Raw genomic sequence first — 26,246 nt, 5'->3', positions numbered from 1 at the left:
TAAAATGAATATCCTCTGGCAAACTTTCACTTATTTTCAGCCGACACGGCCAAAATGCCTTGGAAATAGTACAAAAAGAATTGCTTAAAATGACCCGAGGCGCTTTTCGCGTCTTTGTTTACTGGCCAGGCTTCAGTGAATGAACGACCTGGTGGTGATACAAGTGTTGTGTCAAGTTTTTTTGTCGAGTGGCTGTGGAATGTTGCTGCGTGTATTTCCAGGCATCCTCCCAGGCTATTGTTCTTGAGCAATCAATGAAATGACATCAGTGTGAGTTCATGTGGGAGGAGAGAGAGAGAGAGAGAGAGCAGCGGTCACTTTATTCTGCTGCACAAGCATTTAAATCCCAATATTCGTCATTCGTGTAGTAGCAGACGCTCGGACGGTTGTTGTAGTCACTTGTGGCTTCTGACAGAAAACGCGCAAGGAGAAATTTGGTGTGCGCATTTTGTAACGGTAACGTAAGCTCCGCCCCTCTCTTTGATAGAAAACTGTGATGTCGCTTGGCTGTTAACAAGCTTGACCCACAAGCCAGGCAAGGAGGCGGAAATACCTCAAATTAACGGAATATTCTGTAAGGGGAGATTCGTACGAGAAGGTAAGCATGTTTTTACACTGGGCTAAAATGTTACCATAACGGCGTCTTGATACAAATAGTGGGTGCACTGCAGCGTTGCTAAAAGGAGTGGTCACATCCACCGAGAGACCCCCGACACGACTCACGAAAGCTAGCTTGCAAAGTACACCCGTTTCTTTTGTTTCCTCCCCTAGCACGCACATAAAACACACACAAACCGTATTAGTCAACACTGTATTTACTAAAATAACGGAAAGGACCAACAAGACCGTTAAACCCGACCACGGCTAATCTGTCTGCTGCTATGCTAACGCTAGCTTGCGGTTCGTCGCCTAGCTATATAAGGGTTATTGTGATGCTAACATAGCAGGACAGCCAAACCAGGTCACGCTGGTGCTGGCCGAGCATTCGAGTCAAGTGGGGCTGATTTGATGTCCAACATTGTCATTTATCTCGGTGAGAACTTGGAACGACACCGTGCTTCGCGGTGCTCTTTTGTTCGTGAGAGTCATTTAAAAAAAAAAAAACAAAAACAAGCCTCTCTCGTTCAGAGTTGTATTTAGCGAGCAGCCCTGCTATTGGCTATCAAACGATACAAAGACAAACATTCTGATGTCTTCAAAGGCTTTGCATGTGATCCCTTTCATGCTTTGAAACTGTATGCAAGACTGCATTGACTTATATATATATGTATATACTGTATATTACAGCTCAGCTGGAAGAGGACTATCACCACTATTGAATCCCCTTGCAGGCAGCCGTTGCTGAAGGAGACCCCCGATTGCACTGTCAGGTAACTGGAAGCCTCCCTGTCTTATTATCCAGCTACGTTTATTTAGGGTGGTGGTCTCTTGCAGCTTGTGAACCTGTTGGGTGGGTCCTGTGCTAACTTGTTTTTGTAGCAATACATGGGTGGGGATTACTGTCAGCCGGAGTGGAACACAGCGTGATCCACTGCTTCTTTTACAAGCATGCACAATTCTTTTTATTGTTAGTGTGTGGCATGCAGATGAAACAACGTAACAGTCCGTCCATCAAGCCATTTTCTTTACCGTTCGTCCATATTGGGGTCTCGGGTGAGCTGGAGCTTATTGGAGAGACGCACACCCATTCACACACACATTCACGCTTATGAGCAATTTAGTGTGGAATTAGCCCATCATGCAGGTTTTTGGGATATGGGAGGAGGCTGGAGTACACGGAGAAAACCCACGCAAGCGCTGGGAGGACACGCAAACTCCACATGGTGATTTGAATCTTGAAACAAAGAAGCAAATGATCATTTATTTCACATCCTGCGCAAAATTCAATCCTCAAATGTGAGCGCGCCGATGGTAAATACAATATATTTTACTGGTTCCCCCGTAACATTTATACTATTAGTTTGAAAGGCGAAAAATGTCCAATCGCACATGCCCACGTGTTTTGTTGGTTGTTTTTCCATAACTTTTTTCCTTCACGGAACATTGAAGCCTTTTGAAGAAGGTTCATTCAAAGTACAGTGCATAAGTCAAATGCAACGGCGCAAAGCAAAATAAATGAAAGGCTTAGAGTGATTGGGAGAATGCCAATAGCTGCTCGCTTTTCAGATAAAAATGAATACAAGGCAAGTGTGAAAAATGGCGATTTTGTCATTAATTGCTTTAATTTGCATTGATAACTTAAAGTATGTCTTTTGCAAGCTTTCTGCCATTTTCAAATTCTTCTTAAATAGGCACCAAAATACTAACACTCGTTAATTAGCCCTCTTTATTCTGCTAAACGTGTGGCATTGTGGTGATTGTTGATGCTTGCTCCCACCGCCGCCTGCAATTGTGTCTGCTCTCACGAGGTGTCCAGGTTAATCCGAAGGGTGCTGGTGTCTGTGCGTGCACATGAACATATATGTTTGCGTGGAACTAACTGGATTAGGGGGCTCAAGCTTCAATCCCATTACAAGCCACGCTCATCTTCAACCGGTGCCAGTGGCATCACGGCGACATCTTTGCAAAAGATGACAGCGTGTATACATATTTAATATTTATTGCAATGGTCTGGGGTTTTGTTAAGTTGTCAGAAGGCTGCCTTGTTGCCCGCGCGTTTGTGCGGTCACGGATGTCGTCTGGCAGGACTGAGTGAGTCATGCTGGCCGATGGCTCACAATCAGGTGAAACTATGAGCCTCGTGGTGCAGTCAGATGTTTGCGAAGTGTGCATGGGCGTTTGACCTTTTTAAATCCTACGCTTTACATTTGACCACTTGTTGCTGTCATGAAAAGATTGCGTCATTCATTTCCTCATTTTCAAGGTGCCTGAAAGTGTCGTGCATATTTTGGGATTGGAGAGAGCGGTATGTGGTCTATATTTAGTTCCGGCGCGCTGATCGATTTTGTTTGTATTTCTTTGCATCGTCTGTCCTAGTATCTCTTTTTTTTTTAAATTAAATTAAATTTTTTTTATCAGTACAGGCAATCCTTAAACGTGCTCATGTCACCAAAACACACATTTAATCTTGTTACTTCACCATGAAAAATAACTATGAAAGGCATATTTCCTGTGTTAGATGTGTGATCATATGTTGAAATATTAAAAAAAAAAAAATTACACATTTCATCAATGAATTCGGGCCCTATGATTTCCGCGGGATTGGCCAATAAACTACTACTGTTAAACGCAGAATCTCGTGGAAATGGACGTGTGAATGAAATGCTGCCGTCATGAAGAGAAGGAACATTTGCGCGGGGAAGTATTTCCCCCGCCGACCGCTCAATTGTGGAGGAATCTCATCACACAACACTAACTCTCCCCCCGGAGCATTTTACGATGCCCGCAGATGTCGTGCAATTTCTGAGTGAAATAAGGATGGGAGGCACGTTTATTCTTGAAGCACTGACACTGATGGAAAATAAATAAAGCCCAGAAGACGTTGGACTGTGGTAAAGCATGCCAAGTTGGCAGTAAATAAATCAAAAATGTTTCCCACTTGATATGTTATGTTGCAGTCGATCTGTTTCGGTCAATCACTGCCAGTCAAACGACACAATGGTGGCTACTTTTTTGCGTGTGTGTTTTCCTACTCATCGCAACACAATATCCATCCATTTTCTAGTGAGTACCAAGTACCGAGGTAATGGCGTCTTGATCGTCTTGATTACAGTCAAGCATGATCTTGGTAGCATCTTGGTCTGGGGCTGCATGAGTGCTGCCGTTACTGGGGAGCGTCGGTTTGAGTGGAGTGCCATCATATGTCTTCACCTTTCTGATTTATTCCGACAGCTCGGCCAAAGCACTAATATAGTTGACATTTTTAGAACATTGTGTTTTTTTTATGCCAATTGATCAACTGTATTGTCAGCTTTACAACCAGCAAGAGTCATGTCTCTACACAGAAGAAAAAAATCCCGTTAGTAGGGATTTTTTTAGTAGGTGGGGAAAATGTCAAGATTCAGGGTTACATCTGATATTTATTTTGTGAAAGTAGGACAGATAGCAATATGAGAATAATATCAGGAAAATGGAAGTATTTTGTGTTGTCATGATCTACAGATCAACACTGTTTTTAAGCATGCATGCTACGTGCTCTGGTGATGAATGCCTATATGCACAGAGCAGAAGATGGATTGTTGGCTAACCATGGTAGCTCTCACATCCCTCACACTCATCTCTGATGTCGAATTCATAACATCCTGTTTGTCAGGAAGTGGGTCGAAGGGGAAGGGGGCGGGAGTGACAGTGGGATAGCAGCAATTGTTTTCATTGTTCAGCGATAGTCGCCAACGACCTGCAAGGCCAAAACTAACAGCTGCAAATGGAGAATACAGAAATCGGGAGGCGCGCAAAACATGGATGCAGCTCGCCGCGCGCTTGACTCTTGTGCAGTCTCGCTCTTGCCATAGTTCACGCTCGGGGCTGCACAAGCTTCTCATTGTTCCAACAACCTCCTTCTTAGATGGACAGCTGCGTACTCCCTGTACTCACACAGAACACACACACACACACACACACACACTCACTCACTCACTCACTCACTCACTCACTCACTCACTCACTCACTCACTCAACAACAACCCTTAGTGTACTTGCCAGGAAATTTCACTGTTTATAATTAATCTCGTACGAATGACAGCGATGCTCATTAGCGGAAAAAGATAGCGTGCTAATGATGATTTTTCACTCTGTCTTGAGTTGAGATATGGAAGGAGCCACTGTAGCATTCATGTTTGGTGAACACTGGTCACACTAAGGTCATTTGCCTGCGCACGAGTGGGTGGGCTGTTGTGCCTAATTGATAGAAGACAATGTTAGGAATGCTAGATTAGTGTTTTATCTTTAATTTACCTCAACTTTACTTATCTTTGCCCCTCCCCTCATACTTTGCTCTAGCCCCGTCTCGTTCGTTTACTCATGTAGTGCTGCTGGTTTGATTTGTTTGCAGCTCCTTGCTGCCTGTCTGTCTGCGGGGTACAAAAGCAGCCCAGTCCTGGCTGTGACCATATATGGGCATGTGTGGCACTGGAGACCATTTATTCTACTCAGGTGGAAGGTCAGAGCTCCAGGGCTTTTACGTGACGTGCTCTGTTGATCATCTCCTACCTCACATGCCAATAGTGGTTTTGGTTCTGAAATTTCCTCGTAGCTTTTAAAGCCACTCCTTGTTTTCTCATCAGGCCATCCCACCTTCCCCTTTCTTCCCGCATTGAGCGCACGCTATGCATGGATTTCTCAGTGCGTTGAGTCATTCATTTGGTAGACATACAGGAAGAGACGCTCTGCTGTGTCTAGCTTAACAGATAAACAGCTGTGTTGTAATCATTTATCACATGGTGACGTTGTCTTGGGTAGGTGAAACTAACTTATTCATCGCCCTCTCTTTCCACGGAAAGGGACTGTTTGCAACAGTTGCACGGCTGCCGAGAGGCCGCTAACATTCAGCCATGCTTCAAACATTATATCCTGCCCCGTTTCTGCTCCGAGCACGTAAAACACGCCCCCACGTAGCACACACACACACACACACACACACGCACGCACTTTAGTTATCTTTGTTGTCAGCCAATGATGCTGATTTGTCGATGTCACTAGACGAGAGGATACACAAGATTGGGTCTGGGAGAATGAGACGGGACAAGATTTTAACATTTAATTTTAAGAAAAGTACAATGAAAAAAAATATCACTGGACAAATTGTTTTATTTAAGAGTCACAAAACGATGCAGGTGCGTTTTAGAAATGTTTATTGTCCCACAAATTGACGCTAAGCGATATTAACATTTTTTGAGACCAAGGTACCGATCCCTTTTTTTTGTTTTATTTTTAAATAAGCTTTTTTTACAAATGTGAATTTGGTGATGAAAATGGCTCTTTAAAGCATAAAAAATAATGCAACTAATTTGGTTGCATATACATATAATATTTAATAATTATATATTGTACTATAATTACAGCTCTAAAATGTGTTATTTTGAAATATCTTTATTGAAAAGAAGAGAAAATGATATAATAGAACATGATGGAAGTGGAAAATGTGTGTTTTATAATGAACAGCAAAAAAAACTTATTTTGAAATAATGAATGTGGCTAATCCTGCAACTCAAGTCACAACACTAAATATTTTCTCAGTAAAAAAACAAAAAAAACAAAGCAAAATGCAATCACTAAGTGGCTCAAGAAGGTCACAACATCAATATCTTTAAAAAAAAAAAAAAGTTATAATGTTATGTTTTTTCATATCGTGGTGACTGTGCGGTCACAACTTGTCCACTTGTCAGTGTTGTGGAGTTGTTGGATAGTGTATTTGGTATGTTTTGATTAATTTGCTTGTGTGGTGACCCACAACATTGGCCAGCTGTCCACCAAATTTCACTTCCGTTCCGGGTCATGTAATTGTTACAGCAACTGAGCCGTTGCTAAGTGGTTGTTGCTTGTTAATCAGTTGAAGGTAAACCGTTTATTTCACGTATCCTCAACCCCTGTCTTGTCTTTAATCACATCCTCATATTTGGTGACCCTCGATGTGAGTGAATGTCGATCGCGGTACATAACATAATACATAATACATAAGTATTTTCATGTCGTGGCCGTGCTGGGTCCCCACTTTCTCTCATACTGCAGGAACGGTATGACGGAAAATTTGAGTGGTTTTGAAAGTGTGACTTTTTCATGCTGTGGTATACTTTGAAACCGGCCCATGCCTACTGTCATCACACTTCCAATACACTATTGTGGGACCTCTGAGAGTGATTTTAAAATTTTGTAATATGGGACCTTTGATACTCAGTGTTGCATTTGAACCTTTTTACATTCCATCTGCACTCAGTAGACACCTGCATGCTGTAAGTTGAAGCCTCCGTTTGTTGCCCAAATTGTTGAGGCCCTACAGTACCCATGTGTCTCTGTGCATGCCGGCGAGACAGAGACCCATTGAAAAGACTCAACCCCCACCCTCCTTCCTTTCTTGCTACCTTGTCAAACCGGTCATGCAGGTGTTTGCTGAGCTATGGCTGAGTTTATTCACCTCGTGGAGGCCAGCTGACCAAGCTCCTGAGGGTGTATCCACTCGCTGATAACAGGATCTGAGCCTCCACTTGTTGGTCTGTTATAACAAAGTGTCTGTCTTTGAGAGCTCAGCCAAGATAACAGAGCTAGGTAGAAGGATTGTTGGGCATTAGGCTGGTCACCTTGAGAGCAAATACACCCCTCTCTGACACACTAGACTGGTGCTCTTACTACGTTGCTGTTTTTCAAACAGCCGATCCTTCGCTGAAACACTTCTTTGTTTTTCTCTCTCTGTGAGCAGTTCTTCTCGCCTTGTCCATCCTCCTCTTTCTGGGCTTGGTGCTTCATTGACCTTCTACCAATGAACAACTAAAGCTTGACCTCTGACCTTGGCACGATATCTCACCACTTCTATCAAACCACGCCCACAGGTGTGTATTTCTGTGTTACTGCATGAGGAGCTTCAACTCTTTGATTGGAAATGGACCTCCGTGTACCATTTTTACATCCGCACCGCTATACTGTAAATAGGACAAACTATTTCAATGGAATATGTTGAGCTAGAAATTGGTAGGGATGTGTCGACCGATATTTATATTGAATATCAGCAAAAACAACACGATCTGATTATATCTCCAAATCTGCGATATTGGCACCATCGATTCCAGACCCCGCCCCAGCACGTCTATTCATCAGCGACTGGATAGAGCCCATGTGATCACAACAACAGTGTTTGTTAGCACTGGCGTTATAACAAAGTAGCAAGGAGCAGGAGTGATGTCAGGTATGTGGCAGTAAAGACGTTGCTGAGTGCAAACCTTGTCATGCACAAGTTTCCTGTGGTGGACCAGAACTGGGGAAGTTTAATACGACCAACCTCATCGTGCATTGAAGCGACATCACTTGGGAAACTCCCACAGGATGGCAAAAAGTCATTAGCTATCACAGAAAAGAGTGAAACCCCTGTCAGTGGTGAGTAATGTCAGGTTCAAATGCTTCATTGAGCACCTCGAAGCTCGCGAAATTATGCCTAGCTGCCACTACATTGGGGATAAAACTATACCCAGCATGGATCGAGAAGTAAATGGGAGAGGTTTTCTCATTCCCACTGTTGCAGACTATTGTTCTCTGCTTGAGTAGTATCGCTTCATCAAGTCTTTTCTAACATTCCACACTCCAAGATAAGTCAAAGTATGTATGACTTGTGTTGATATCGGATCGACATCGGTATTGGCCGATTAGTCAAGGTTGCAACATCTGTATTGTATTGGAAGTGAAAATGTTGCATCGGGACAGCCCTGGAAATCGGTGACACGCTGGTTGTTATAATTTAATTCAGCCATTGCGCTCTGAAATTGCAGATAACTGTGCATAAAATAAGCAGCTTAATATACAGTATCTATCTAAAGTTTTTGTATTTTTCAATGGTGTTTGAAGTTGCAACAATAGCATGTTGGCCCCAAACAACGTTGTTTGATATCATGTCAGAGCTCCCCCCATGCATGTGTTCTGTGTCAATAGAAGGGTGTCTATAAATACTAATTAAGTTATGTTTGTGTCTTATTTATTTTTATTATACTTTTTAAGGTGTCCTCTGTCGTGGGTTGCTTTTTTGTTGTTGTTGTTTTTGTTTATTCCCAAAGAGTAAGACAGAAATAAGTCTTACATCATTTTGGAACCTTAAAATCTGGATCTTTCAGATTTTATGTGTAATGTTTAACGCCTCCCCCCCTCTTTCCACCTGGGGGCCGTGTAGTGTGTATGGAGCAGTGTGAGAGCGCAGCAGCTCTGCTGGAGTCGGTCAGGGAGCAGGAGATGCAGTTTGAACAGCTGACTCGGGCGTTGGAAGAGGAGAGGAGGAGAGTGGGCCTCCCCGCCACCAGCCCTTCAGCGCTGGGTCGCCCCCTCCCTCACACACAGGTAACGGCAGCAAAATTGAAAAAGTCCGGAGCCTTTTGTGGACTCTGCGCCATTACATGGCTGATACTCTCATTGAAATATCTGGATCATCACCTTTCAGTCATCAGTAAACCTGCTCCCATCTCCGTCCTGCCTCCTCTCCGCCAGCGCTCCATATGTGTTTGTCAGTCTGCATTTACACTGCATCTCATTGCATGCCCATCTGTCTGTAAACTTACTGCACATCTAACGTGAGCACGCCTGAGGTTGTCACAATCATCATCACCACCGTCATCGCATGCTTTCAGCATGTCTTCGCTGCCACTCAGCGGATGTGCACCTTGTCAACCCGTGATGTGGAATCTCAGTTATTTTCCCTTCCTGTTCCAGCACGCTTTGGAATGCAGCCATCTGTCATGGCTGTCGCATGCGTTTTGTCTTTAATTCAACCATTGTGTGTTTTGTTGAAAGATGCATGCATGTGAGTTTATGTTATATATTGATGGACATCAAGCTCTGCAACTTGGTAGTTAGTATTTTATTTCATGCTTTAGCTCCCGTCTTACAGCTCATGTCGGGGGGGCTAAAACTAAAACGCAGACTGAGTATATGCTTAGCTGTTTGAAGGTACTATGGACATCTTAGTTTCTGCCGTTGATTTAGTATTTGCCTGTAGCCCCTTGATTACCAGAGAGTGTTGATCTATTGTTTCGGTAATCTGGTGTCATTGTGCCTTTGGGGTCAGGCTGTATCGCTACAGACAGTTCAGGCATCTCTTGGCAGTGGAGACGTTTTACATTCCATCTGTAAATATTTTTCTTCCTTTTAGGCTCACTTGACGTTCATTAGACTGTTTTGACTGTGAGGAACCTTGGACAGGCGTGATTAGCGTAGCTCAAGTATGTATTTTATTTCCATTGAGAATAACAACCATGCCATGCTTTCGAATACTTCTCTAAATTCAGAGTTGATGAAGTTGTTATGGGAAGGATTAGCTTAGAGGGAAATCTGCCCTCCACTTCCCGTTTTGAAAGAAAAAATACCCCCTTGCTATTATTAAAGTGCAACTGTTTCCACAGAAGAGGCTTGCAGATACGTCAACTGCATGCTTATACAGTAACTGAGGCTGTTGTGTTGCTCAGGGTCGGTAAAGTCTATACAGGGTGACAGACATTGATTATGTAACCGATTTTAAGGGAGGCAGAGGAGGAACTAGGGTGTAAGGATGCACGGCTGCATTCCAAAATGTCCTCCCAAATGTCTTGTAGTGATTCACAGACCATAAACGCACAGGCATGAGTGAAGGAGCCTATTATTATTGTTGATGTTTGATAGGAGACTAGACTGGGGTAACAATGCCATAACCTCACATTTAATGCTGTCTCAGTAAATATGCTGTTGATATTCTCGTCTCTCTGTCACATTCCAGAACGGCCGTGTAGGGGATGCAGACATAGAACGCCTGAAATTGACAGACTCCTACATAAACGGCACACAGGTACATGTTTTTAAGAGGAATTTGAAATGTTTAGCATTTAGTTAGTGAATATTTACATTTATGTATGGGGGGTCTGCTACAGTACAGGATGGTGGACCCAGCACACAGCACTCTAGATGAGAGCTACACCCCAGAGGATGACTCTCATGAAGCACACTCTGTTTTCTCTGAAGAAGGAACCACACGGCGGCCAGACAATGGGGTGGGTCATGAGTGCCATTCTCAAGATATAAATAAAGATCATGGAACCCGGAGAAAACAGTTGTTCAAATGTTGTGGTGTGGCTGCATGTACTGTATATTCAAATTAAATCCAGACAGCTAAAGCATTTACTAAATCTCTTTTCACAGCTGAAGAAGCCACTCTCACGCATAGTCCTGCCGACAGACTCCATGTCCATCGACGGCGGCATGTCGATGTCCGGTATGGGTGGCTACAGCGCCACACTGGACCGTCCATACAGGCACATGGGAGGAGGGGACTACCCCACTGCCACGGTGCCCAGAAACTACCACTACGGCCCTGTAGGGGGTTACGATGACTACAGGGGAGGACCACCATCGGAGGCGTACACAAGCCTGAGCCGGGGCTCACACATGGATGATCGTTACAGGTACGAGAGAGAGCAGCTTGGGGAAAAAGGAAAATATTTTTTTAAACCTACTCTGCCTGCTTCAGCTATGTCAAAAAACATGGATTTTTACTTTCTACAGTGAGGGAATAAAATTGGGGATAACAGCAAAAAAAAAAACCACACACACAAAATATGCCCCATAAAATCAGTTTTTGGGGAGTAGGAGAGACCCCAGCTGTATTGTTATCGAAGCAGAGGCTCACTGTGCCACAATTTGAAAACCCCTGCCCTAGAATGCTTTTTTGATTATGCCCCTCTATAACCTGTCAACATAATCACATTTTTTAATCAGTGTGGGAAATGGCATTGTTCCTCTTCTTTCAATGCTATGACGTCACCATGACGCATGTGAGTGCAAGCTCATTACTGCTTATCCCTGGTTCAGACCAAAGCAAGCTTCAACATACACCGTGAAGAAATGTGGGCCAAATCCTCATTTCCACACTGTGTGTTCACGTCATGGAAACTGCACTCGTGTTACCAAGGAAATCTCTGTCAAAACAAGATGGAGTAGTCATATCTCTTATTTGTAATATTAATGTATCTTGGGAATATTCTCCACCATTCAAGTCAGGTATGTAGAAGCAATTTGAGTCTAAAATGATGTGATTAAAACCTTAATGAAAGGGTGTCAAACTTGTTTTCATTAATCGCATATAAATATTGATATAAAGTATAACAAATATGAATTTGAATATAACCTCATGATAGTATTACGTAGTTCCCCATGCATTTGATTATAAATGAGAAGTGAAGTGAGAATATCAAGGTGTCAAGCAGACAGTGAAGTATTTATTTTTGATAACCAAAAAATGCTTGGAATATCTTGTTGCATGATCAGATAATAGTAAAATTAAGAACAGGACACAGTTTTTCTGTGAAAATGAAAGAATAAATACATTTAGAGGAAAAAGGTGAAGTGCATGATTGGCATATATTAATCCCCGGCTTTTGTGGGCCACATAAAATGATGTGGCGGGCCACATCTGGCCCCCAGGCCTTGAGTTTGACATCTGTGCCTTTTGTGCAACTGTAAATGGAATCACACACACTGCCATATTGCGCCTTTCCACAGGCCCGTTGATGGCTACAGAACTCTGGATTCTGGTTACCGGGCCCCAAGCCGCCAGCAGATGGACCCCTATGCAGCACAGCCCCAGGTGGGCAGGGGAATGAGGGCCATGGGCTCTGCAATGGAGATGCGATACGGTCACGGTCATTACGGTCTGGAAGATGACCAGCGCAGTGTGGGATATGACGACTACGGTATGGGGCCTCCACCCATGCACCCCGGTGGTTATGGCACCATGCCACGTCTGGGACCTGGCCCTGGTGGTATCGACAGACGAAGACTCAGGTAAAGCATTGAAGGCAGTGCAGCACAGACACGTGTACATGCTATATTTGCACACTGAACACAAGGCATTGATCTCCCTGTACCCCATACAGAAGCTGCGAAGATACTCTGGATGGTGATATGGGAGGAGTTGATCCATATGCCTGGGTTCCCATGTCCATGGAGCGGGGAAGCATGGCTTCGTTAGACAGCACACTGAGGAAAGGTCCTCCTGCCTCATGGAGACAACCAGAGCTGCCGGAGGTGATCGCCATGTTGAACTACCGCTTGGATCCCGTCAAAACCAACGCAGCTGCCTTCCTCCAGCATCTCACATTCAAAAATGACAAGGTGAAACGATCGTCATACTTTATTCACGTTCATTCTTTTTCTTGATGATGATGTGCTAATGTAATATGCATTACATGCAGGTTAAATCAGAGGTGCGGCGTCTGAAGGGTATACCAGCCTTAGTGTCGCTGCTGGATCACCCCAGCAAAGATGTGCACCACTCCGCCTGCGGGGCACTAAAGAATATCTCATATGGACGAGACCCAGACAACAAGATTGCCATCAAGAACTGCGATGGCGTGCCAGCTCTCATCCGATTGCTGAGGAAAACCCACGACCAGGACCTTACTGACACCATCACTGGTACTTGTCACCATATTTCTTTCATGTAATGTAATGTATACATTTCAATATGCATAATTGTGATTCAATTTATGCAGTGGTATTGATTGGTGCTTATTGAACCATAAGGGAAGCTTGACAGGTATTTGTTTGGATAAGATTCTTTTATGTGTTAATTGTTGTATAATCTTAAAACATTAACGTGTGATACAGGTATTTACTCCTTTACGATTTCTCAAAAACTCTTGCTGTATTTTTCTGTCCAAAAATTGTTGCATATTTCCCCACATGTGTGGTATTTCCCTACATTTAGCATCATCCTTTCCAGACTAATGACTCATGGTGATTCAAAGGGGAAGTATGTTCACTACATGAGTTCAAGTGCAAGATACAAGGCCAACACCAGAGCCCACTAAATCTTACTCACAGGTCCCTTTTGAAAACTTTTTAAATGTCTGATCCCAAGAGGGCTTGGTCTGCAAAATCCTAACCATAAAGCAGCACAATTTCCTGTATAGGGGTAATCTTTATTCTGCTGCATTGGCAGTAATAGAATGTAATATTAGAATATTGATGTCATTCCAGGCACACTTTGGAACCTGTCATCCCACGATTCAGTAAAGATGGAGATTGTGGACCACGCCTTACATGCTCTGGCAGATGAGGTGATAGTGCCTCACTCGGGTTGGGAGCGCGGGAGCAACGGAGGAGAAGAAAGCTGCAAACCACGCCATCTGGAGTGGGAAACCGCCTTGACCAACACTGCTGGCTGCCTGAGGTACGAACGCGACAGGCGGAGAAAAAGCTCGATTGAGGGCCATATTTAGACAAACGTGTAATTAAATGTTCAAATTTATCCTGTCTGCAACAGGAATGTGAGTTCAGAGCGCAGCGAGGCCCGGAGAAAGCTGAGAGAGTGCACCGGATTGGTCGATTCTCTGATGTACATCGTTCAGTCACAGATCAACCGCAAAGATGTGGACAACAAGGTAACTGCTGTTTCTTCGTAAGTGATTTTGGTTCTTTTTAATTGTCCTGCTTGACTAAACACTTTTATTCAATTGATTTGTCCTTTCCACAGTTGGTGGAGAACTGCATGTGCCTCTTAAGAAATCTGTCCTATCAAGTCCACCGTGAGGTCCCCAGCTGTGATCGCTATGCAGAGGCCGTGCCCCTCAACAACGGACCTGCACCTGGATCGAACAAGGGTGGCTGCTTTGGCTCTCGAAAGGGCAAAGGTCAGTATGTGGCAACCTGGTGGTCAATTACAAGGTGTCTGGGCTTCTTGGTGGCAGTTTTTCACTCTCTTGCTTGTTTCTTTCTCTCCTCCCTCTTTGCTCTTCGTGTTTTATTCCTGTCCTTTTTAGATGAGTGGTTTTCAAAAGGTAAGATTTTCCTGTGCGTCTGTGGTCATTGTACCATCTGTCATCACTAACACAGAATGTTATTCACGGGAGAAATGGGAACTGAATTCATAGCAGTCACATGACATTGGCGTGGTGCCGCACGTACCCCAAAGCATGCCCACTCTGCTTGTTTCACTGGATGCATGGTTTCATTTGACACCACACAGAACATTGAGAGCCATCTATTATTATTGTTATTATTGTTGTTATTATTATTATTATTATTATTATTATTATTATTATTATTATTATTATTATTTTTAATTGCTGTTCCTCCACTGTCATGTCTTTCCCTCTTTGTTCCTGCAGGAAAGAAAGATGGAGATGATGGAAGTGCAGACCAAGTTGACATTCCAAAGAGGACAACGCCCGCCAAAGGTCTGTCTATATACACTTAACTATTGATACATTTAAAATATATATTGTTATAATATATATTCTGTTTCAGGTTATGAGCTGCTGTTCCAACCAGAAGTTGTACGAGTTTACACATCGCTGCTCAGAGAGAGCAAGAACCCCTCAGTGCTGGAAGCTGCTGCCGGGGCCATCCAGAACCTGTGTGCAGGTCGATGGACTGTGAGTACTTTTACATATTCTACATTTACTATTCGCAATACAGTAATCTCTGTTTTTTTATTGTTTGTATTTTTAGTCTTTGTTGCATATATTGTATGTCTTATTGTGTGATTTATGAGAGATATTGTACCTGAATTTCCCCATTGGGGATTATAAAAGTACAGTATCTACCTATCTATCTTATCGCGGTTAATTGCTTCCAGACTCAACCGCAATAAGTCAATTTCCGCAAGTAGGGTTCATTCTTTGTAATTGAATATTTTTGTAGTTATGGCACCTGTTTACCTGTTTTTATCTTCTAAATACGTTTTTTTAAACCATTATTCAAGCCATCTAGACATTAAGTGACATCCATATAATCACCTTTACAGTCATATTACCCAATACGATGGCTATAATCGCAGAAAAAAGCCATTGAAGATAGTTTATAACATGTCGGGGAGCAGAATTGATGGCGGACAAAAAGTGACATGGTACTTCAGAGTAGAGGGTTTTTTTTGGTTTATTGTGGGCTATAGCCACAACAATAATCCGTGTTATTATTATTATTATTATTATTATTATTGAACCTGTTGTGAGATCATTTAAACCTACAATAAAAGCAGTTGTTCAAATCTGGTCCTTCGGTGGTGGTCTCACCTAACAATTACTGACACCTAGTGACCAATGTAGAATGCTACATTCCCAGGTTGGTCTTCATGGCTTATACTATACAGTAGTACCTCGCATAACGTAAACCTCCTTTTTCGTAAATTCCACTGAACGTAAAGAATTTATGTAAATTTTTTGCATCGTATTACGTAAGGAATTCCATATAACGTAAAGCGTCAAGTCCGTGCAAGCGACAGAGAGACTAACAGAGTACACTTGGTGACGCCTTCTGGCTTCACGCTCTCATTAGCTGATTATCGGGGCACCACCTACGCTCTCATCTCATTGGCTGATTATCAGGGCACCGCCTACGCTCTTATTTCATTGGCTGACTTATCCAGCGCGTCCATGTTTGTATGTGAGCTCCCTTCCTCATCGTAGTCGCTCTTAAAATGGTTTGCGCGCATTGAAATCTCTTCTTAATTTCATCACTTTTCTTTGTGTTAAAATTACCGTAGTCATGGTCCCTAAACCAAGTGTAAAGGATAAGAAAAAGGGAAAAGTTGTCGATCGAAAGGAAGCAGAAGTTATCCACAAATTCTGACGCTTCATGCTCTCATTGGCTGATTATCGGGGCACCGCCGACGCTCTCATCTCATTGGCTGATTTATCCAGTGCGTCCGTGAGTTTGTGTGTGAGCTCCCTTCCTCATCCTAGTCGCCCTTAAACTAGTTTGCACGTATTGAAATCTCTTCTTAATTTGTTTACTTTCCTTTGTGTTAAAATTACCGTAGTCATGCGCCCTAAACCAAGTGTAAGGGAGAAGAACAAAAGGGAAAAGTTGTCGATCGAAACAAAGCAGGAAATGATCCAGAAGCATGACGGTGGTATGAAATTAAGTGATGTTGCTAGACTATACGGCCGTTCCCCATCGACCATTATACCGTATTTACCTTATTTTATAATGGAATGTTACTCTACTATGTTTATGCTGTTTTGTTATATTTTCCCACCATATTTGGTGGACTTTGAATAGTTTGAAGGCCCAAAGGTGTGAGTTTGGGAAGATCTTGGAACGGATTAGGCTATTTACATGTATTTTACGCTTCGCATATCATAAAATCCCTATAACATAAAGGTTCTTGGAACGGATTATTTACGTTGTAGGGGCGTCTACTGTATTTGTATTTTATTTAATTTAGCCATTTTTATGCTTAATTTATGCGAAAAAACATGTAAAATTTGCTTAAATATGCATATTGTTGACTAATAATAAGTCATAGTCAATCACGAAACAGCAGTCATTTTATTGTTTGAAAAACCACGGTCGAGTGAGGAGGCGATGTGTGAACCGCAATGTAGCGAGGAAAACTGTATTATCGTGTGAGGTTTTGGTACTTTCAAGTTGATTGTTCACTCATTATGCTGGTAAAACTCACGATACTTGCTGAGAAAAACAATTACTTCACAACTCCTCTGTCTTCTCTTTAGTTTGGTCGTTACATTCGTGCCACTGTGCGTCTAGAGAAGGGTCTTCCCATGATGGCTGAGCTGCTGGCTCACGGCAATGATCGTGTGGTAAGGGCAATGTCTGGAGCCTTGAGAAACCTCGCCATCGACAACCGGAACTGTGAACTTCTTGGTGAGATTGAATATCATCAATCTTTGTTTCTGTTAAGTGTTCAAGAGGCATCCCTCTGAGGCTAAGCTGTGTTTCTTGTGCAGGTTTGCATGCTGTGCCACACCTTGTGGCCAATCTCCCTGGAGGCCAATCTGGACGTGCTCTGTCAGAGGAGACGGTGGTGTCTGTCTTGAGCACGCTGGCTGAGGTGCTAGGCATCAGTTTGGAAGCGGCAAAGACCCTCAGAGCCTCGCAGGGCATCGAGAGGCTTGTGCTTATTAACAAAGATGGGTACGTAAGAAGCATGTTTGCGTTGTGGTATAGAGCAATTTGCGTTTTTGACACATCTTGTTGTACAGCAAGCGCTCTGATCGTGAGGTTCGAGCGGCGGGCCAGGTGCTGCAGCTCGTCTGGGCCCACAAGGAGCTGCGTCGTCCTCTGGAGAAAGACGGTTGGAAGAAGTCAGACTTCCAGGTCAACCTAAACTTCAACACCGCTAATGGACCAAGCACCCGAGCCAACGGCACCTATGGAGAGACTACCACACCGCTGCTGGACAGAGGTGTGTGTGTGTGTTTGTGCACATTACAAAGGGGAAGCTCCAAATTTGAGAGTTCACATTGTTTTGTCCCACTACAGGGGAGAAGCGAAACATGATTCCACTAAATGACCTCGGCTCTGGTTAGTGCGGCTTGTTTTTTATCCAAACGCGTTAAAAGTGTGTGCTTTCAGGCACATTGGTCTCATTCTTGTCGTCTTTATTCAGAGGCTTACTCAACACTGGACCAGAGGGAGAGGAGACACACTCTAGACGACACAACAGACACTTTACCGGTACTTTTTTAAAACGCTGATAATCTCATGCGGCACTGCTCGCTTAATAACACTAAACCCCGTCGTTTTTTACAAACTCACAATTAACATGTTTCACTTTTAACACTCACTACCTTTTCCCCCTCTTCTCTCTTTTTTTGCTCCGGTTGTCTCTCAGAGAGGGGTGTATGGGGGAAGAAAGGGCTCCCTGCCTCTGTTGGACTCCTATGATGGTTAGCCCTCCCCCCTCTACCCCCCCTCTCTGCATGTAACAGCATGGTATGTCCTACTGACTTCTCGTCCTGCATGGACACTGATCAATGTTCCTTTGCTCTCTCATAACCTCAAAACTAAGGGAAATCTTTCAAGCTTTTTGTAATGATGTAACAGGAGCCTCACTGAGGTGTATGACATGATCTGACATATGTTCTCCAACATCATAGAAATACCTTTTTGTTTTTGTTTAGTGGTGCTGCCATATCAGAATCTGAATTAGTCATGTACACAAAGGAAAAACTGTATGATATCTGAACTCTACTGAGTCACAAACCGCTACAAATGATGCAAACCTTAAATAAAGGTGTATGGGGCTGCAACTAACTATTCATTTCTTACTTGATCAGTCTGAAGCTTGTTGTTTCGATTAATGGAGTAATCCGTTAGGCCCTAGACAGACCAAATCAATATGAACCAAACACAAACACTTAGTGGTTTGAGTATGGAGTTAAAAATCATGTTTTACTCTTGCCCAACCATTCACCAACAAACTCTGTGTGGTTTGCAAATATGAAACATCATTCACAAAATAATGCATTTTGTTTTGCAATTAAGAAACTTTCCTATGAAATACATCCTGCTGCAGAAACAAATGCAGCATGTGAATTCAGGAAACTCCAAGAAGCCACCTTTTTCGGTGTCTGCTAAACCACTCTCGTCGAGTGGAGCCGAGTAAACACGCTCCAGTTTACAGTGAGCAACAAGATGCACAATTTATGCTAAATTCAAAGTTAAAACATTGTTGGAGCTGGAAAATGTGAAATGCAGCCACCTGGAATAATGTCCAGAGATGCTCCATGGGGGGCTTGAAAGTGGGGCTTGCTAGCTAGCTTCTAGCAGCCCGGAAACGCTGTTTGTGAATTGTTTAAAACACAAAGGTAATAGGGATGCTTTCATGGACAACTAAGGAAATGTTAAAAATATTCACGTGAGAGGCTGAAATCAAGAGGATATTTGCATTTTAAATAGAAACAAACACCAAAATAGTTGTCGATTGGATAAGCGATTGTCAATTCATCGATTTAATTGTCGCAGCTCTAAAGGTGTAGAGTGGTCCCTCGCTATATCGCAGTTCGAATATCACTCCCTCACTATATCGCAGTTTTTAAAAAAAAGAATTAAATGATTTCTGTTTTGTGGTTTAATATGACCCATTAGTAAAAAAACATTGCATATTTAGGTTCTATGTGTTATTAAACTAAACACTAAGTATTTTCAAGTGTAAAAATGGCTAAATAAACTAAAATACAAATAAAAGGTAGAAGAAATTCTACTTGTGAATGTAGTAGTCTACATTGGCCACTAGGTGTCGCCAGAACATGAGATGTAATCGCCAGAATAGGCAGTTATTGTAGGGTTGTTATCTCACACAATAATAACAATGACTGATAATAATATAATTAATAATAATAATAATAATATCAACATGAGCTACTGTTGGGGTCATAACCCATGACTACCTAAGACGCAACTCGGAACTTCTGATGTCACTTCCTGTCCGCCTGGCACTAAAGTCGCCCAGGGAACACAAACAGGAGTTTTATTTACGTCTTAAATGGCTTATTTACTCTTATTGTGTCTACTATATTGGGTAATATGAGTGTAAAGCCATCATTACAATGCTGTCCAGAAAAACACAACAAGGAACTGCTAATGTGTGAGTCTTTTATCTCATTTATGTTTAATACAATGGTGCTTTGGTTAACGTCATTAATGCGTTCCAGAAGGTCCGACTCAAACCAAAACACTCTAACCAAAGCAAATTTTCTCGTAGAAAATAATGTAAATCCAATGAATCTGTTCCAGACACCCCAAAATGTTAACACAAAACACATTTTATAGACAATAATTGTACTTTTACATGCAGAAAATGATGCAGAAATAATTACAAACAAGAAATGACTGAACTGAAGATTTAACATCACTTTGACCTAGTTTGACCACAAAACTATCAATTAACAAAATAACACAACATAAACACATTATTCTGCTGTACCCACAATTTGCAAAAATATAAAAAATATGTCAAAGTAAATATCAACATCTTAGATCCAATAAACATGAACCTTGCAGTTTTAATACAGAAAATGGAGGTGCTGGCGGCAGTGATGTTGTGGAAGTGCGCCAACGAGGTGGTGACGTGTGCTATGTACTGTAAGTTTGAATGCTTATGTTTTGTTGTTGGAACCAGAAATGATTTTGGTTGTTAACCGAAAAGCGCGCTAACTGGGCGGACGTTAACCGAGGCACCACTGTATGTCATTTTTCTCTATTTATATCTACTGTATTAGCTAATACAAATGTAAAGGTGATTATGTGGGTGTTGTTTCATGTCTAGATGGCTCTAATGTTAAAAAATGTATTGAGAAGATCGTAAACAGGTTTTCTCTGCCATAACAACAAAAATATTCAGTTTATTAATATTGAATCCTACTTTGCGGAAATTAATTTAGCCAATTAACCGCGATAAACGAGGCATTACTCGATACCCGTTTCATGTGACAATATATCGTCTGTGATGACACACTTCAAATGGGTGTTTAAAAATGTAATTTGCCTCATTCAGCATTAAAGGGAAGTTTGGATTTTTGGACATGACGTTGTATGACATCCTCATCAGCAGTGGTAAGTTACTGTTTATGTACGACACTGCTGATGGGGATGTCATACAACTTCAAGCCCAACAATTCGTACTATCCCTTTACGCAACAAGACTAAAGAAAAAGCAGTAGGCTGGGGCTCATAGAAATATGTCTGTAGTCTTACGGCAAGCAAGTGTTGTGTGAGAGGACACAATCGTTAACACAAACAACGTGTCCAACGTGTGTGGGTGACAGGCTGGAAAAGGTGTCAGGTGTTAAAATGTAAATGATACCCAGAGAGACAGTCTGTTTTAAGTTGAAATGTCACTAATCCATATTTTTTGTTGCCGCAGAAAAACTGATCGTGTGCATCACCCAGACTGGGCCGTCCCTGCCTGGCTACTGAGGGAAGGAGGGTCCACGTGCACACATTCCCTGCCCTTCCTCTTCCTTGTACCATCTCCCACTGGACCAATGAGACGAGGAGACGACTGTTTGGCATCCAAAGAACGTGGTTGTGTTGCAGCTTCAAGAAGTTGCAACACCAAGTCATACTTTTATTTCTTTTTTATTTTTTACAATTTTACCGTAGCAGCAGAACTCTACTTTGTATTAAGTTATAAATCTATAAAGGCAATCACCTTTGTTGACAATCATTTGATTCTGGTGTTCTGCTTTTGCCGCCTCTTTGCTATTATCAACATTGTGTTCAATTTATGTTGCTGCCTGCTTAACGAGGAAGTTCTGAGTAGACTTTTCAGTGTAGGATATATATATATATATATATATATATATATATATATATATATATATATATATATATATATATATATATATATATATATATATATATATATATAGTGTGTGTGTGAAAATGGAGGAAAAAAATGATGACTGCATTAATGTTGGCCTTTATTTAAATCGTCCCATCGTGGGGCTTGTTGGGAGGGCGGGGTGCGGCCATCAGACCCGACTGGTCGCCCTGTAGAAATGGAGAATGTTGTTTGTATAGGAGTCTTGTGTAGAATTATATTCTCCATGTTGGGATTGGCACAGATGTACACAGGAAAGAGCAGATGTTTTTATTTGTTATACAGTGAATGTGTGTGAGGGGAGAAGCACCTATGGATGGACCTTTTTTTTTTTTTTTCCTTTTCTTTTAAATTACCTTTTTTTTATGCAAGCGCAGACCTGAAACAGAAGAACACGCATTGTTCAGTTTGTGCTCATGTCTGTCAACCTTGTTCTTCTGTTATTTTTTCTTGTGGATTTTTTTTTTTTTCACGTGTGTGAAAAAGACTCATCTTACATTGAAGAATTCCACATCTGGCTTGATGACAGTGGGAAGTGAAGCTGGCAATAAGTGCTCACTTAACCACCACCACTAATACTTAATCACTTATTCTTGCATCAGCTATTTAAGATTCATTTACATTCTCATTGAAGCATTCAGTCTCCCACCCCCCCCAAAAAAGACTATGCGAGGTTTATTTGCTTAGAGGAGACTCGAGTCTGTACAGTTTTAGCGTAGAAGTCGGACAAGATGCATATTTTTGTCATCCTTTTTGTTTTGTTTTTTTTACCTGCCTTTTCCATGTAGTTTATTTGTAATTTACCTGCTTTGTGACAATGATGGGTGAGATCGTTATGCAATTTGTTTTCCAGCTTTCTTTAAATTCTCCCTTCCAGTTCTCCACACATGGTATATTTGTAATGTTGCCTATCCATGTACAATGACTATGTACCATTCATACCTGCCTGCCTTTGACAAGTTGTTTTTTTTTTTAAATAAAGTTATGTAACTGGTTATACTGATGGTTTTATAAATAAAAATCTTTTCTTACAGTAGACAGCACATGCTCACGCCTGCTTGTTTGAAAGTATCAAAGTTTCAGATGGCACTTTTGACAGTTTCTGCTTTAATTTGGTTGTTTTTCAGCCAGGCAGATGTGCACACCCAGAAGAAGTGATGCTCTATGATCACCGCTGGAATGTACCCAGAAGACGTGGAACAGGACTGAAGCTCTACGATCACAACCTCTGGAATGTAAAAGGTATTGAGTCATCTTGTGTAGCATCTTAAGATCTATAATGAGCTGTAGAACAACATGGGATGTCTTCTGACTATTCATCTTGCATCCTATCAGCATTTAGTTGGCATACAGTCACCATGGGCTTGATTATCATGATTTATTTGAACCAGGGTAGAATACGGGCCGCACGATAACCTAGTGGATAGTTTGGGTTTTTTGACATGAAGTTGAATGACATCCCCATCAGCAGTGTAGTACATTAACAAATAACACAGAGGCATTTGTGAGGTCTGATTTTTTTCGAGGAGGCATTCACTCTTTGATTACTCGATGTACTGCACTGCTAATAGGGATGTCATCCAACCTCATGCCAAAACATCCGGACTATCCCTTTAATGACGTCATTCAGTCGTTTTTGGGTGCGAGTCTCTATCAGCATGGAACATCTTGACTTGGCGATATTCGTTCATAATGGACAAGTAAATGCAGATTCATTCAAATTATTAATTGGTTCAGACATCATTTCTATGAGGTTCCAGCAGATGTCAAGATGCCTCCAAGCAGCACTGACTACCGTATTGGTGTCACTGGTCGAGCTGGCTTTGGCTCGCTGGGCTGCAAGGTTTCGACATTTCACAAGGACCGACACAGGGTGGCTGAAGGAGAACAGGATGAGTATTGTTAGAGCAATGTCCACCTGCATGAAGACAGAGAGGAGTGTCACCGGTGTATGTTTATAATTGTCTTGTCTTCTACATCACCAGGTTGTGCTCACGTATAAAGGATCTCCATGCAGAAGCGTTTCCACCGCACCAAAGCAGGCATACTGCAGTAAAGAGAAGACTGCCGAAAGAGCCACCATGAGGCCCAACAGCTTCCCAAAGTGACATGGTGGGAAACTACACACACAACACAGACATAGAAGTCTGTTTTACATCCGCTTTTCGTTTGGACATTGACATGACCTTCATATCATGTGGATCTGCTTTCTGGATGTTTATATATTGATGTCATTGTGCCCGAGTATCTTCTACATTTTCAACTGGTGTGTCGATCCTGGGTTGGTCGCAGACAGCGAGTCAAAAATGACAAAATATGTGCTATGCAACCTATTGTCCTCTCCAGAAGTGTTGGAACAGCCGGGTCAATTTCTTTGTGTTTGCTCTACACCGAAAACTTAAGATAAATACGGGGCGACAGCGATGCCAGGCGTGTGTAATGTGTGGCCTGAAAGCCTTTTACGCCCTGTGGCTGTTCTTTTTTAATTCTAAATACAATTAAACAAGAAAACTAAAATAAGCAGCAAAAATGGTGACAAAACTGAAGCAATTTTATTATAATAATATTGTAATAACAACAGTTGTAATTATGAGAAACAAAATGAATAATGTTGCAATTTTAGATTGGGTAACAGTTATACTACGATCAAGCCAAATTATTATGAGAATAAAGACGGAATATTAAGAGGAAAAATGTATGAGAACAAAGGTGAATTATTTGCAAAAAAATATGTAAGTAAATAAAAACTGCAAAAATAAAATAATAAGAGAAAATGTATGAGAAGAAAGTTGAAGTATTTGTAAAAAAAAAAAAAAAATACTGCATAAATTGAAAAACGAGTAAAAGAAAGCGTAACATGAGAAAAATTGTATTCATACGACTAATATGCTTGTCACTGATACCACAAAGATGAGATGCAGGCTGTTTTTGGGTGGGGGGGAGGTTTAAATCTAAAATGGGTTTGTTTGGAAAATGTAAAAGTGGCTTCAACCTTCTTTGATTTTTGAGAATGCGGCCATGGGTGGAAAAAGTTAGGACACCTTCATTAACAGCCTGCTGTGCATCCAGACCACGCACGATAGAGACCATAGACCATTGTTGTGTCATTGTTGACCAAGCCTACTCACACCACACTGATGAAGGATGTAAGGCCGCCGTACAGGAAGGCGTAATTGAGCACTTGCATCACGAAGGTGAAGTACTGCAGCTGCAGCACTGGGATGGCTGCACTAATTGAGAACACCATGGCCATCACCGACGTCAGGAAGAAAAACAGAATTGTGGAATTCAGATCTGCTTCCTGTTCACTCATTCCTAGTGAGAATCCACGTGAGAAGAAATCCGATTTCAATCCTCTTTGCAGTCTTTGCTTGTACGGTGCAAACAGAGGAGGTGGTCACCTGCTACTCTGGGTTTTCTCTTGTGTCTGTCCAGGATGAGACCATTCAAGGGACTACAGAACACAGTACACACCTGAGTGAAGGCATAGGCATTGATGTACTGGCTCACTGCGAAGACATGGAAGACAAAAGTGAGACACATTACATGATAAATAATAATACACTAATAACTTCCCTCGCGAGCCTTTACTGCCACCTCATTGAGCTCTGTGTGTGTGCTCGCTCACTTCTGCCTTTGTCCGCACATACTAAGATACCAAATAGCTGTCTTCAGCTGCACCTGCTGGTAACTAGCAGCTTATAACCTAAATTGTAGCTTGCGCGTTAGCTGGGACTCTCGCATGCCAAGGTACCACTGTATAAATGACAATAAAAATACCTGCATGGTCCAGCACATTCTCTAGATTCTTCAGTTTCTCCATCCGAGTCCAGTAAGTGGCATTTGAGACTCGACGTACTCCGGTGACCAATCAACTCACAGCGTCAGCAGATAAAATAACTTGGGTCTTGTCGAGAGAGCCAGCTGCCAGGGTTTTGAAGCTTTCTCAAACTACTGTGTGGGCCGAGGGTCAAACAAGATGTGCGCATGTTAGTCGCGCATTAAAAGGTAATTTCCGTTAACTCGTTATTAGCGTTTTAGCTTTGACTTCCCTAACATATACAGTATCTCACAAATGTTAGTACAACCCTCACGTTTTTAGTAGACTATATCTTCTCAATACAGTACGAAGTAAACTTGGACGTGCTTTAGAGGAGTCAGTGTACAGGTTGTATAGCAGGTTAGATTTACAATCCACTGAAAATGAGTCAACACACAAGTGAGTACTAAGATAATTGTTTCTGGCCTACAGTCAAGCACGGTGGTGGGAGCAAGGCTGCATGAGTGCTGCTGGCACTGAGAAGCTGTGGGAAACATGAATTCTTTTCATGCGCTGAGACATTGTGAAGCAGAGCATGAGCTCATGCCTTCTTTTCCAACATAAGGAGTCCAAACACACCCCCAAGATGGCAAGTCCCTCGCTGAGGAAGGTGATGGCGAGAGCAGGTATGTCTCCAGACCTGAACCCGACTGAGTACCTGAGCGGCATCCTCAAGCGGAAGGAGGGTGTAGGAGTGCA

General features: G+C 42.1%; 1 protein-coding gene across 9 annotated transcripts; it reads left to right on the top strand.

Annotated features, from left to right (window-relative positions):
• Positions 1–350: 350 nt before the first annotated feature.
• On the top strand, positions 351–22,763 carry LOC129189459 (catenin delta-1-like). Of its 9 annotated transcripts, none has more exons than XM_054791106.1 (23): positions 352–598; positions 1,288–1,370; positions 7,352–7,481; positions 8,807–8,970; positions 10,379–10,447; positions 10,530–10,649; positions 10,798–11,060; positions 12,157–12,438; positions 12,531–12,768; positions 12,849–13,071; positions 13,636–13,828; positions 13,922–14,039; positions 14,132–14,288; positions 14,418–14,435; positions 14,766–14,834; positions 14,905–15,032; positions 17,115–17,265; positions 17,349–17,535; positions 17,604–17,806; positions 17,884–17,925; positions 18,011–18,078; positions 18,236–18,290; positions 21,269–22,763. In XM_054791106.1, exons 4-23 carry the CDS (start codon positions 8,812–8,814, stop codon positions 21,319–21,321), a joined length of 2,796 nt encoding a protein of 931 aa, XP_054647081.1. In that variant the 5' UTR covers positions 352–598; positions 1,288–1,370; positions 7,352–7,481; positions 8,807–8,811; the 3' UTR covers positions 21,322–22,763. The 9 variants fall into 9 exon arrangements, with proteins under 9 accessions (XP_054647082.1, XP_054647083.1, XP_054647081.1 ...); XM_054791109.1 differs by having other exon boundaries at positions 18,236–18,336; XM_054791107.1 differs by lacking the exon at positions 7,352–7,481 and having other exon boundaries at positions 351–598.
• The last annotated feature ends 3,483 nt before the right edge of the window (positions 22,764–26,246 follow it).

This window comes from Dunckerocampus dactyliophorus, chromosome 11 (assembly GCF_027744805.1).
Source record: "Dunckerocampus dactyliophorus isolate RoL2022-P2 chromosome 11, RoL_Ddac_1.1, whole genome shotgun sequence".
In the NCBI taxonomy this organism is placed as follows: domain Eukaryota; kingdom Metazoa; phylum Chordata; class Actinopteri; order Syngnathiformes; family Syngnathidae; genus Dunckerocampus; species Dunckerocampus dactyliophorus.
The sequence above is the reverse complement of the archived record's forward strand: the minus strand, read 5'-3'. Positions and strand labels throughout refer to the sequence as shown.

Coding starts and splice junctions, on each gene's coding strand:
- LOC129189459 (XM_054791107.1), top strand. CDS start 8,812: ATGGAGCAGTGTGAGAGCGCAGCAGCTCTGCTGGAGTCGGTCAGGGAG. Junction 15,033..17,114: donor TGTGTGCAGGTCGATGGACT/GTGAGTACTTTT, acceptor TCTTCTCTTTAG/TTTGGTCGTTACATTCGTGC. Junction 18,079..18,235: donor ACACAACAGACACTTTACCG/GTACTTTTTTAA, acceptor GTTGTCTCTCAG/AGAGGGGTGTATGGGGGAAG.